We start from the raw sequence: 12,468 nt of genomic DNA on the forward strand, positions 1-12,468 counted from the left end.
TCTCACATGTGACAATATGGTCACCTGTGCTAAATGCCCTCTCTGAGGAACCACATATTTCTTGAATGCACAAGTACTTCTTTCCAAGGAAAGTTGGTGAGTCTTGTAATCTTAGCTTTATGTAGTTTTCACCAGTGGATTAAGAGGATTTGCAGTGGATTTATATTACTTCCTGCAATGTTTAGCTGTCACAACTGGATAGATCTGTCCGTGACGCGTTAACATTTCACCTGCTTATATGAGCAAAAGGAATTAGTGATTGTTAGACTGAATTGTGATCCAAGAAAAGGCATGACCTGATATGCTTGATAAAACTTGCCAGAAAGTGCAAACTAATACTAAGGTCACTGGTCAGTTCAAGGTAATTACAGTATGTATAAATTCTTTAAAACAAGTCGTTGCCCAGGGAGTCTTTTTTTTTCTGTTGCCAGATGCCTTTCCTTTTTCAAAATCTGAAGATGGTCTTTTAATTAAAATGGAAGTGGTGACTTCACATGCTGCCAACAACAGGAGCCTCTTTCTAGCAACAAGCGTAGTTGAGCTATGATAATTCATTAAACTGCTTTAATCTTTTCAGTTTAGGCAGACCGAGGAGAAGAGGAAACATGGTAGACAGTAGCATTTGGGGTCCTTTAGGCTCAACTAGATAATATTTTGAAAGGTTAGATGGATAGGTATGGATGAGTCATGCTGGGCCATTTCCCAAATCAAATCTTTCATTTTCGCTACTTAATACGGAATGGAGATCTATGCTATTAAAAAATAATGGTGAAATCCCCATTTTATGCTCATTTTTATTTCTAGATTATTTCTGATCTTACTTGGAAGTTCAGCTTTAGTTTTTCTTCATAATATATTTTTTATTTTTAGTTGACAAAAATATTTATGTTTTATTTTTGTATTTATGTATTAGTTTCCCCTGTGATCCTGCACAGGGTAAAGCATTGGCACTTTATAATAGTGTCTGTGGAGCACAGAGAACCAACAGAATATGAAAGCTAAAAAACTTGCTAAATACGTCCATTTTTGAAAACAAGAAAGTTATTGAGCATTGAGCCACATCTTGATATTACACACATGTTGTAAAACAGCTAATACATCTCACTTTCAAACAAAACAAGACCAATATTATGAGATTCCGACATTTTAAAAGAAAAACAGCTGTGCGTGTTCCTTCAGCGCTTCTCTTCCTCCACAATAACCTTTCACCTTATCCGGTGGCATGGCTTATGAAAAGATATAAAATAACAGTAAACTTTTATGCCTTGTTCTTTGTACGGTGTTGATTTAATTACATATTTATATGAGAACTCCTTCAAAGTCAATGCTAATACACATTCAAATAGAAAATGCAACCTTACCTTGAGAAAAATAGTACCAGAAATATGTGATAAAACAAATATTTACAGTTCCGTTTTGTTGTCAGAAACATACTTTGGAAACACAGAAGGTGTTTCATACTATGTTTGTGAAGAAATAACTTTTGATTTGAAAAATACAAAGCTTGTCCTTTAATGAATATGGAAATATATTTTTTTAATGTTAGAAGTATCTTAGCTACATCCTGTTAAAAATAATCAAAAACGAAACCAGATTTTGAGTATAAGATATTTAAGAAAACTGTCACAATTACGTCCCAAAAATATGGTGCCAGTTGAAGCGGTTGAGAGACTTTTGAATACTTTAGCCACAAGATGCACATTGCTTGGCAGATAAAATTTTGGTCAAACAGCTCTCCCTAAATTTTATGATTCATAAACTGCTGAAAGTTTCATATTTTGCCACAACAATGGCTTTAATAATAATAATAATAATAAAAATAATAATAATTCATTACATTTATATAGCGCTTTTCTCAGTACTCAAAGTGCTATCTACACAGGGAGGAACCGGGAAGCAAACCCACTATCTTCCACAGTCTCCTCACTGCAAAGCAGCAGCACTACCACTGCGCCACCTGTGAAGCTTGATGGTCAAACCAAACATCCAAGACATACCTCTCCTTGACAGTGTATTTCATAAACAAAATTTGGCAGCTGCAAAGCTACTGTTTGCAAAAATCCTACTTCCCAGAAGAACATACAGTTGCAATCTGAAGGTCTGAAAGATGCGCTGGCATCATGGCTGCTGCTAGAAGACCACATGGTTTGCATGACATTAGACAGCGGGGCTGATATTGTCAATGCAGTACGGATTAACAACTGGAAGAGGCTTCTTTGTTTTAGAGATAGGCTTCATATTACTATTAGTGAGTAATCTGGGTTCCACTATAAAATGCAATTTAACTGAAATTGATCTAGTTTGGAGCCCACATCAGTTTCAGGCAAAAAAAAAAATCAGTTTGAACTAATTATTACTTGCCTATCGGGTGTGTTTTATTTCACAAGCACATTTTTTTTTCTTACATTATTTAAAACACTGGTACAGATCCCCACCTCCTTGCCCCGCTCCATCCCAGCCCAGTGGCTGCATAAGTTGGAGCAGGTGATGGCACAAAGGAGGGAGCAAAAAAGAAATGTCCTTTGGCAGCTATTTATTAAAAAAAAAAAAAAACACAGGAATTCAGAGAAGGTGAGTCTGTACTCTCTGCCATTGTAAAAGAGATCAAGAGTTACTTGATGATACCTCAGGTGGACAGTGATGGAAATCCACTTGAATGGTGGAAAACATAAAATTTGGGAAATGTGCAAAAAAAAGTACCTGTGCCTTTCTGCCTCAAGCAGTCCTTTTAAGAGGGCATTTAGCACCGTAGGAAATATTGTAACATGTAATTGTGCTGCTCTGAAGCCATATGCTGTGGACAGACTGGTGTTTCTGTCAAAGAACTTGATGTTTCCTCAGTAGAATTTTTATTTTTTTCTGATATTTTTGTGCAATATTGGACATAACTTGAAGTTAGTAATTTGTTTAAAATGTTAGTTTTTTTTTGTTTTATCTCATATTTTACTTGCCATAACAGAATGGAAAAAAGAAATAAATGGATGAGATTGCTGATGAATTTTCTGCAGCTGTCACCCATTTTTACATCACTGGCTCCTTCAGGTAACATGCAGCTGGCTGTCAGATAAAGGGGCGAGTGGTGGAAGTTTGGCAGTTGGTCAGTAAATGTGACATGCACTGCAATTTTAATCATGTAATTTGGCATATTACAGCAGCAGGTTCAGTGATGGCAGTCAGCAAATTTAATATACCCCATGACAAAAAGTTGTGTAATGTGACATCGGCTTAATTGATTGAGTTGTATGTTTACAACTATGGTGCATTCTAATCTTCCTATAACATTTCAGTGTTATTACTGAACCATTGAGGTAATTATTACTGTTCGATTGAATTGTCTTTTTGGTGTAAAATTATTATTATTGCAATATGAATTATTTTATGGTACAAAATTTCTTCTATTTCTCTAAATCTTACACTTAATTTCACAAGTAAAAGTTTGCAAGGGTTTAATAAACTCTTAAGCACTAGATTCTAAATAATACTGAAAAAAATAACATGCCTTTCTGACATGGTGAGGAGCTCATAAATGTTAGATCATTGTATTTATTTTAAGTATGTAATGTACATTTTATCACTCCTCTTGGCGAATCTGGGTAAAACAGTTACTTTATATATCAATTTATAAACTCTCACACATGGGACTAGAATAAATTCACTGCCTCTCTTGCTTGTCATCATCAATTTCTGTTGTAAAAACTGGTTTGGAGAAATTTAAGTCAAGCCAATTTAGTTTTTGACTATATTTTTGTTTACCACATAATATAATATTTGTTTCTCTGTTTTTTTGCAGTTTACTCAGAAGATGTTAGAAAGTTTGTGTAACTTTGCTACTTCTTATGGAGTTACACAATCTCAGATGACACCAAATTCCTCAGAGATCTTCATTCCTGCTAGTGTTGTTATGAAATGGTAAATGAAACCTACAGAATATGTCTCTCTTTAAGTATCAGCAAGCAAATGTTTTAGGCATAGTATATTAACATATTCCTAAATTTTTCATTGATTTTAAATCACCTTAAATGTTATAGTAAGTCTGCATATAAGTTTTTTCTTTGATATGAACATTGTACAATAAACATGTTCTGTTTTTAGAGCTTTGTATGCACAAACGTCACAGCTAAATGTTACCCTTAAGCACTTTGTTGCAATTCTTCTTTGTGGTGGTAATTATAATTTTACTTTTAAACTGTAGAAACCTATAAAACAGATAAAAGGACCAGAATTAGAGTTGAAAGCATTTGCCTCTCAGAATGACAAACCATTAGTGACTGACAGCAAATTACTCCACTAAATGGTATAGTAATTGATTTTTCTGCTGTCCTCACACTTAATATCGTTATTTACACTGTCACATTGTGGCAATGCCATTACTATAATGTGCTTATTATAAAAAATACCTGTCAAAACGTTAAATAGGCGTTAGTGGCACATGAAACATGGTGAGAGCCACCGATCATAGTCTTGTAGGTCAGATTAGATCATTTATGTTAGGTAGACTGCCTAGTGGGGGCTGGGAGGTCTCATGGCCTTGGAACCCCTGCAGATTTTGTTTTTTTTTTTCTCCTGCCATTTGGAGGTTTTTTTTTTTTTTTCTGTCCTCACTGGCCATAGGACCATACTTCTTTGTTAATTTGCATTGACAATTTTTTATATTTTTTTCATTTTTTTTCTTTCTTCATCTTGTAAAGCACTTGGAGCTACATAATTTGTATGAAAACTTGCTATATAAATAAATGTTGTTGTAAGAGTGCCAATGTTGACACCGAAAATTAAGAACAGAAGGTTTTTTTGGTTTATTTAACATTAAGTGTTCTGCAGTGTATTGAGAGAGAATGACATATTGAACAAAAGAGCATATTGAGATAAATCTTTACAGCAAAACTCTGTCATCATTCAAGCAACATTTAGATAAAAATATATATATACAGTAATCCCTCCTCGATCGCGGGGGTTGCGTTCCAGAACCCCCCGCGATAGGTGAAAATCCGCGAAGTAGAAACCATATGTTTGTATGATTATTTTTATATATTTTAAGCTCTTAGAAACTCTCCCACACTGTTTATAAATATTCTCCACACAGTTATACAGTAAACCCTTGTTTATCATGGTTAATCCGCTCCAGACAGATAAATGAATTTCCACGAAGTAGGATTCTTTATTTATAAATCTAATATTTTCGCAGTTAGAGCATAGAAAACCTGTTTACGACCTTCTAAATACGTTTTTTAACATTATTAGAGCCCTCTAGACATGAAATAACACCCTTTAGTCAAAAGTTTAAACTGTGCTCCATGACAAGACAGAGATGACAGTTCTTTCTCACAATTAAAAGAATGCAAACATATCTTCCTCTTCAAAGTGCGCGTAAGGAGCGGAGAATGTCAGAGAGAGAGAAAAGTAAACAATTAAAAATCAATAGGGCTGTTAAGCTTTTAAGTATGCAAGCACCGCGATAAAGCAGCGGCAATGAAGGGATCAATGCGAAGGTAGCCTTTCAGCATTTTTTACAGGAGCGTCCCTATCTTCTAAGCAAACAGCCTCTGTGCAAAAAGCCCCTCTGCTCACATCTCCTCCGTCAAGCGCAGAGAACATCAGAGAGAGAGAGAGAGAGAGAAGTGCGCGAGATTAAAGCAAACAATCAAAAAATCAATAAGTGAGCTTTTGGACGCACCTCGATAAAGCGGCATTTCTTAGAGGAGCGTCCGTATCCACTAGGCAAAAAGCTTCTGTGCAAACAACACCTCAGCACACACCCCCTCCGTCAGGTGCAGAGAATGTCAGAGAGGGTGAGATAGAGGCAGAGACAAGCAAACAATCGAGCACGCGCAGGAGGCATATCTTATAGCATTGAGGAGTTTTAGTTAATATGTATCGTGCTCTGATTGGGTAGCTTCTAAGCCATCCGCCAATAGCGTCCCTTGTATGAAATCAACTGGGCAAACAAACTGAGGAAGCATGTACCATAAATTAAAAGACCCATTGTCCAGAAATCCGCGAATCAGCGAAAAATCCATAATATACATTTACATATGCTTACATATAAAATCAGCGATAGAGCAAAACCTGAAAGTCAAACCGCGATACAGCAAGGGATCACTGTATATATACTGTATATATATATATATATATATATATATATATATATATATATATATACAAAACGAGACAAAGACAGAAAAGGTTTGGGGCAGCCACCCATGTAATTTGGTATCCTGGCTGCAACCGTTTTCTTTAAATACCAGCACTGAAGTGCTTACAACAGAGTCCAAAACAAGACTGACACAGAAGGGAAAAGGGAAGGCTTTTAAAGGGGAGACAGGAAGTGAGGTCATAAGGTCGGGCACGTGTTCATCGTTCATTGGTTTAGTCCCGGATGTGACATCAGGGGCGGAGCTGGCAAGGTCTGTCTCCATTGGCTCGGTCCCAGAAGTGACGTCCAGAGAGACAGGTGGAACCTCCCGGGTTAGGTCTACAGGGAAGTGAGAAAGAGAGTTAGTGCACTCTGCCACATCCCGGCATGGCTCAGAACTGCCTTCACTCGAGCCCTTTAGCTGCCTCCCATGCGTGCGTGTGTGACAAGGCCCCCCCCTCAGCCCAGACCCGTCGGGTCGGGCGACCTTAACCGAGAGGTCGAACCCGAGAGAGCATCGGCGTTGGCATGGAGAGCACCCGGCGATGAACGAGCGAAAACTTGTACGGCTGCAGGTCAAGAAACCACCGGGTGACCAGCGGATTAGACTCCTTGTGCAGGGCCATCAACTGTAGAGGTGCATGGTCCGTGACAAGGGTGAACTCACGCCCAACAGGTAGTACCTCAGCTGAGTGATCGCCCATTTAATCGCCAGAGCCTCCCTCTCCACCGCTGCATACCTGGTCTCCCGGTCCAACAGTTTCCGGCTCAGGAACATGACGGGTGTTCGACACCATCGACACTTTGGCTCAGCACGGCTCCCAGGCCTGTGTCCGGCGTCCGTCTGGAGGATGAAAGGCAAAGAAAAGTTAGGTGCCATCAAAATAGGTGCGGGCGTAAGGGCCTTCTTCAAGTCACCAAATGCAGTGTCTGTTTTGCAGTCCATACCACAATGTTGGGGCCCTCTTCTTTGTTAAATCAGTCAAAGGCGCTTTCTCCAAAACCGGGTACAAACCGGCGGTAGTACCGGCTAACCGAAAGGCTTGGACCTGCCGCTTGGTTCATGGACGGGCCATTTCAAAATGGCATCAATTTCGGAGCACTGTGGCCGTACGGTACCCCGACCCACCAGGTAGCCTAAATATTTGGCCTCGCTTAATCCAAAGAAACATTTCTTGGGATTAATCCGAGCCCGCCTCACCAAGTGTCCGTAATACCGCTTGGACATGCTGTAGGTGTTCCTTCCATGTGCTGGAATAGATGACCACGTCATCTAGGTAGGCAGCACTGTATGAGTTATGAGGCGAAGCACTTTGTCCACCAGGCGCTGAAAGGTTGCTGGAGCCCGTGTAACCCAAATGGAAGGACACGATACTGCCAGTGTCCGCTAGGGGTACTAAACGCGTTTTTCCTTCGGAGTCCGTTAAAGGAACCTGCCAGTACCCTTTGTCATGTCAAGTGTGGTCAGGTATTGAGCCTGTCCAAGCCTCTCGAGGAGGTCGCCCACGCGTGGCATTGGATAGGCATCAAATTGGGAGACTTGGTTAAGCCGGCGGAAGTCATTGCAGAACCTCCAACTCCGTCAGGCTTACCGGCGAGCACAATGGGGCTGGACCAGGGACTATAACTCTCCTCAATTACACCTAGTTCCAGCATGCGCTTGATCTCAAGCTCCACTTCAGCCTTTTTGCCTCGGGAAGGCGGTGCAGGCGTTCTCGGACAACAACCCGGGCTCTGTCACAATGTTGTGCTCAATCAGAGAGGTCCTTCCGGGTGTTCACTGACTACCTCTCGAGCGGTCCGGATAACTGTTTCCAGCTCCTGCCGTTGCCTGGGTCTCAAGTCTGCGCCAAAGTTAAGGTCGTGTGTGTGGCGAAGAGTGAGCGGGGCTGGCGGAGGAGGGATCGGGTCCCTGTCCTTCCACGGTTTCAGCAGGTTCACATGATATACCCTCCTTTGGCGGCGATTGGGTTGACTCACCAAATAGTCGACCAGTCCCTTCCTCTCCTTAACCTCAGAGGGGCCCTGCCAGTGGGCAAGCAACTTAGAGTGGGAGGTAGGCACTAGGACCATGACCCGATCTCCGGGTGGAACTCCCGAAGAGACGTGCGCGGTTGTAGTAGCGAACCTGTGCTGCTTGAGCCTCCTCCATGTGACTTTTAAGGACAGGCGAATCTTTCCAAATCTATCGTAACTGCGCGATATACTCCAGTATGTTAGTGGTGGGAAGAGCCTCTTCTTCCCAGCCTTCTTTCAAAATATCCAATATGCCCCGAGGTTGTCGCCCATACAGTAGTTCAAAGGGGAGAACCCGTGGAGGCTTGTGGGACTTCCGATAGGCAAAAAGGACGAGGGGGAGGAGCTGATCCCAGTTCCTTCCATCCTCGCTGGACCACCTTACGTAGCATTTGCTTGAGAGTTTGATTAAACCTCTCTACTAATCCGTCGGTTTGAGGATGATACACGAGGTTTTAAATGCTTTATTTTCAGTAATCTGGCAGTCTCCTTGAACGTCTCCGAGGTGAAGGGGGTCCCCTGGTCTGTCAAGACTTCTTTGGGGATCCCCAGCCGAATACCCTAGTAATTCCCGCGATGGCTTTAGAGGTAGCTGGCGCAACAGAACAGGGTCGGGTATGTAGCATAATCCACGAGGACTAAAATGTACTTGTGTCCTCGGGCTGAGGGCTCTAGAGGTCCCACCAGGTCGACCCGATTCTGTGGAAGGGAACGTCAATCAAGGGAATAGGAACAAGAGGAGCACGGTCCCTCCTAGGAATCTGTCGCAGTTGACACTCCGGGCAGGAAGCGCCAAAGCGGCGAACCTCCTCATTAATTCCTGGCCAGTAAAACCGGAGCTTGATCCGCTCCAGAGTTTTTTCGGTGCCCAGGTGGCCACCTAGGAAGGTACGCGGCACTAGCAGCAGCCTCGTCTCCTGCCCGTCATGCATTGCTACACGGTAAAGGAGGTCATTATCTAACACAAAGTAGGGGCCCTGTGGCATCGACTGACTAGTGCGCTGGCCATTGACAAGGACCACTGCATTTTTTACAAACTTCAGGGAGTCGTCATTCCATTGCTCCCTTTGAAAGAAGCGGCGTCTTTTTAAATTGAAACCGCAACACGGAGAGAGGGTCAGCGCCGACCTCAATGGGCGTGGTTTCCTCCGCCGCCGCGGCGTTGGTGGATGGCGTGTCAGCCTGCGGCGGCCGGGAGTTGCCACGTCAGCCAGGACGGCTGCTTCCTCTCTCTGCCGGCTGATTACACGGCGTGGAGGCAGCTTGAGACGGTTCATCTCCGTCCATAACGAGGCCCAACTTAACCCGGGAGTGGTATGTGTCTCACCGCTTTTAATGTCAGACCAGTCCGCCCTAGTATCACCGGGTGTGGAGGATCAGGAAGGATTGCCACGGTTACTTTCTGGACTGATCCTCCGTAGCTAATGACACAGCGGCGGTGCTGTACCAGCGGGTTTCCCCGTGGACACAGGTTATACTGGTCTTGAATTTTAGCCATTGTCGCGGTAGCACAAAACGGCGGGCAACAATGGAAATGTTGCTGCCGGAATCGAGCAGAGCGGAAGTTTTAAACCCGTTAACGATCACCACGTCTGTATGCGGGACCGTCAACGGGTTTGTCAGAGCACACCAAGCCCTCCTCCCCCTCCACCTGCATTCCTCCTCGCCTCCAAGCGGTTTGCGTGCCCGCGGCGCCGTGGACGCCGATGCAAGCTCCGGGTTATACAGGGAGGGGCTAGGTCTTGGGACATACCCGGCTGAGTTTGGCAGAAGGGCGGTTCTGCTCTCCCAGAGTGTGAGGCCGCCCTCTGTGTTTCCAGAAGCTCTATGAGCCCTGACATGTTCAAACTGCACGCCCCAGACCGGCTGGGTGAAGCCCTGGGAAGTGCTTTCAGGAGCAGATAGCACGCTACCTGCTCAATGACCTGGTAGGGCTTGTTTTCCAAGGGCCGTAGCCACTGCCATACTTTTGCCCATAAGGACCAGGCTTGTTTACTGGTCGGCCTCTCAGGGTCCAACCTCCACTTCGTTATTTTACTCACCTGCCAGTCTGGGGCACCCCAAGGTGGTAAAAGGGGCTGTGGTTTCACTGGGGGGCAGGCACTCTCCCCCAAGAGAGCATACTGAGTCCCTCTTGTCCCCCCTCCAGGGCAGCCCAATTCGGTGAGCCCCACCCGCACACTCCCTGGCCTCTCTAGATGGCCTAGTTCTGCGTGCTGGGAGCGGAGCCCGCACCGGGTCTCGCCGAACCACGGGGCACCCTCCCCGCCTGAATACTCGGCCCGGTACGCTCCCACCTGGGTGTTTTGCAGGTCCTGTCCCCTTCTCTTCTGGGACTTCTCCATCCTGCCGACTACGCCACTGTCACAAAACGAGACAAAGACAGAAAAGGTTTGGGGCAGCCACCCATGTAATTCGGTATCCTGGCTGCAACTTCGTTTTTCCTTTAAATACCAGCACTGAAGTGCTTACAACAGAGTCCAAAACAAGACTGACACAGAAGGGAAAAGGGAAGGCTTTTAAAGGGGGAGACAGGAAGTGAGGTCATAAGGGTCGGGCACGTGTTCATCGTTCATTGGTTTATTCCCGGATGTGACGTCAGGGGGGCCGGAGCTGGCAAGGTCTGTCTCCATTGGCTCGGTCCCACAAGTGACGTCCAGAGAGACAGGTGGAACCTCCGGGTTAGGTCTACAGGGAAGTGAGAAAGAGAGTTAGTGCGCTCTGCCACATCCCGGCATGGCTCAGAACTGCCTTCACTCGAGCCCTTTAGCTGCCTCCCATGCGCGCGTGTGTGACAAGATATATATGTATCATTAGAGGTTGCTTTTCAATTTCAATTACAGGACTCCTGTAAATTTACCAAAGTACTTAAAAATAATTTGCCTAGAGGGAATCTCCTCAGAATTCATATTAACCTTTAATTGTACTTTAATTTTTGGCCATACAAGTAAATTTGGCAAATGGCATGATAAAAGTTAGAGCCTTTAAAAAAAGAATGCATTGTGCTCACAATGTGCATGTTTTCTGCGTCAAAAGTTTTATATAACATCCAAAAGAGACGTCAAAAGAACAGAATAAGAAGGGAATGAGAAAGTATCAGTGACACATTTTTGGGTACTAAGCCATTTATTCATGTAATACTTATATCACAAATGTCTCCTTACTCAAGTAATATTCCCTGATCCCGCATAATCTGCAGCAGCTCTACTTTTTTAACTTTGATTTAAAATTTAATTAAAGCTTGTTTTTTTTATATTCTTGGGTCAGCTCTAATGTAAGGAATCAAAAGTGTACATTTGTTTTATTAAGTTTTATACACGTTATTTTAATTTAGTTTAAACATATCTATACTAATAAAAGGCAAAGCCCTCACTGACTCACTCACTCACTCACTCACTGACTCATCACTAATTCTCCAACTTCCCGTGTAGGTAGAAGGCTGAAATTTGGCAGGCTTATTCCTTATAGCTTACTTACAAAAGTTTGGCAGGTTGCATTTCGAAATTCTACGCGTAATGGTCATAACTGGAACCTATTTTTTCGTCCATATACTATAATAGACTTCTGCTCGATGCCCGTGAGAGGCGTAACTCCGTAATTTAGTGCCTGCACGTCAGCGGCAATCCAATAGAAACACTGCCGCTAAATATTCGCGGGTGAAGGTTTATGCTTATGCAGAGGAAGATGAGATGGTCAGGGTGGTGTTTGGCACAAACTCAGCGAAACTGCGAGAGAAACTTTTAAGGGCCGGGTCTTAGCTAACATTAAATACAGCCGTGGACATCGCACGAGATGGCAACAGCACAGCTGGGAACCTTCGATGCATATACACCGAGCGGCTCACATGAACTGACGCAGTGCACAGACAAAAAGCAACAGTTCCAAAGAGTGCTGAACAAAAACCGAATTACACAATTGAGAAGGAAGCAAAAAAATATGAAGCGTCTGATACATACAAGCATATTCATAAGTGCAGCAACTGCGGAAACAAAGCACACAGTGGAAAAAGTCAATGTCCCGCTAAAGGAAGACAGTGTAAAAAAACCCGTGCATGCAGTGTGTCACGTCTCAGATAAAGAGGAAGACGAGCTGTTTATTGATGCAGTAAGAAACGAATCGATGAATGAAACCTTTTATCTTTACAACGATTGACAAACACGGAATGTAACTTGAACATAACACATCCTACAAATACGAACCTGATTGAAAGAAATAATGATGATCAAATCCTTGATGACAGCAACACTCATAACACTCACAAAACAATTACTGTATATTGACAATCATGTTATGTTATTTTTAAAATGTTCTCTTTACTTTTT

The 12,468-nt window shown here is 43.2% G+C and overlaps 1 protein-coding gene across 1 annotated transcript in view; it reads left to right on the top strand.

Moving 5' to 3' along the window:
• hikeshi (heat shock protein nuclear import factor hikeshi) overlaps positions 1–12,468 on the top strand; it is a 38,458-nt gene that overhangs the window by 19,634 nt on the left and 6,356 nt on the right. The window contains exon 4 of the mRNA XM_039744617.1: positions 3,791–3,909. Within this exon, the coding sequence (XP_039600551.1) occupies positions 3,791–3,909 (119 nt within the window). The remainder of the gene's footprint in view (positions 1–3,790; positions 3,910–12,468) is intronic.

Source organism: Polypterus senegalus, chromosome 2, assembly GCF_016835505.1.
Source record: "Polypterus senegalus isolate Bchr_013 chromosome 2, ASM1683550v1, whole genome shotgun sequence".
Lineage (NCBI taxonomy): Eukaryota > Metazoa > Chordata > Cladistia > Polypteriformes > Polypteridae > Polypterus > Polypterus senegalus.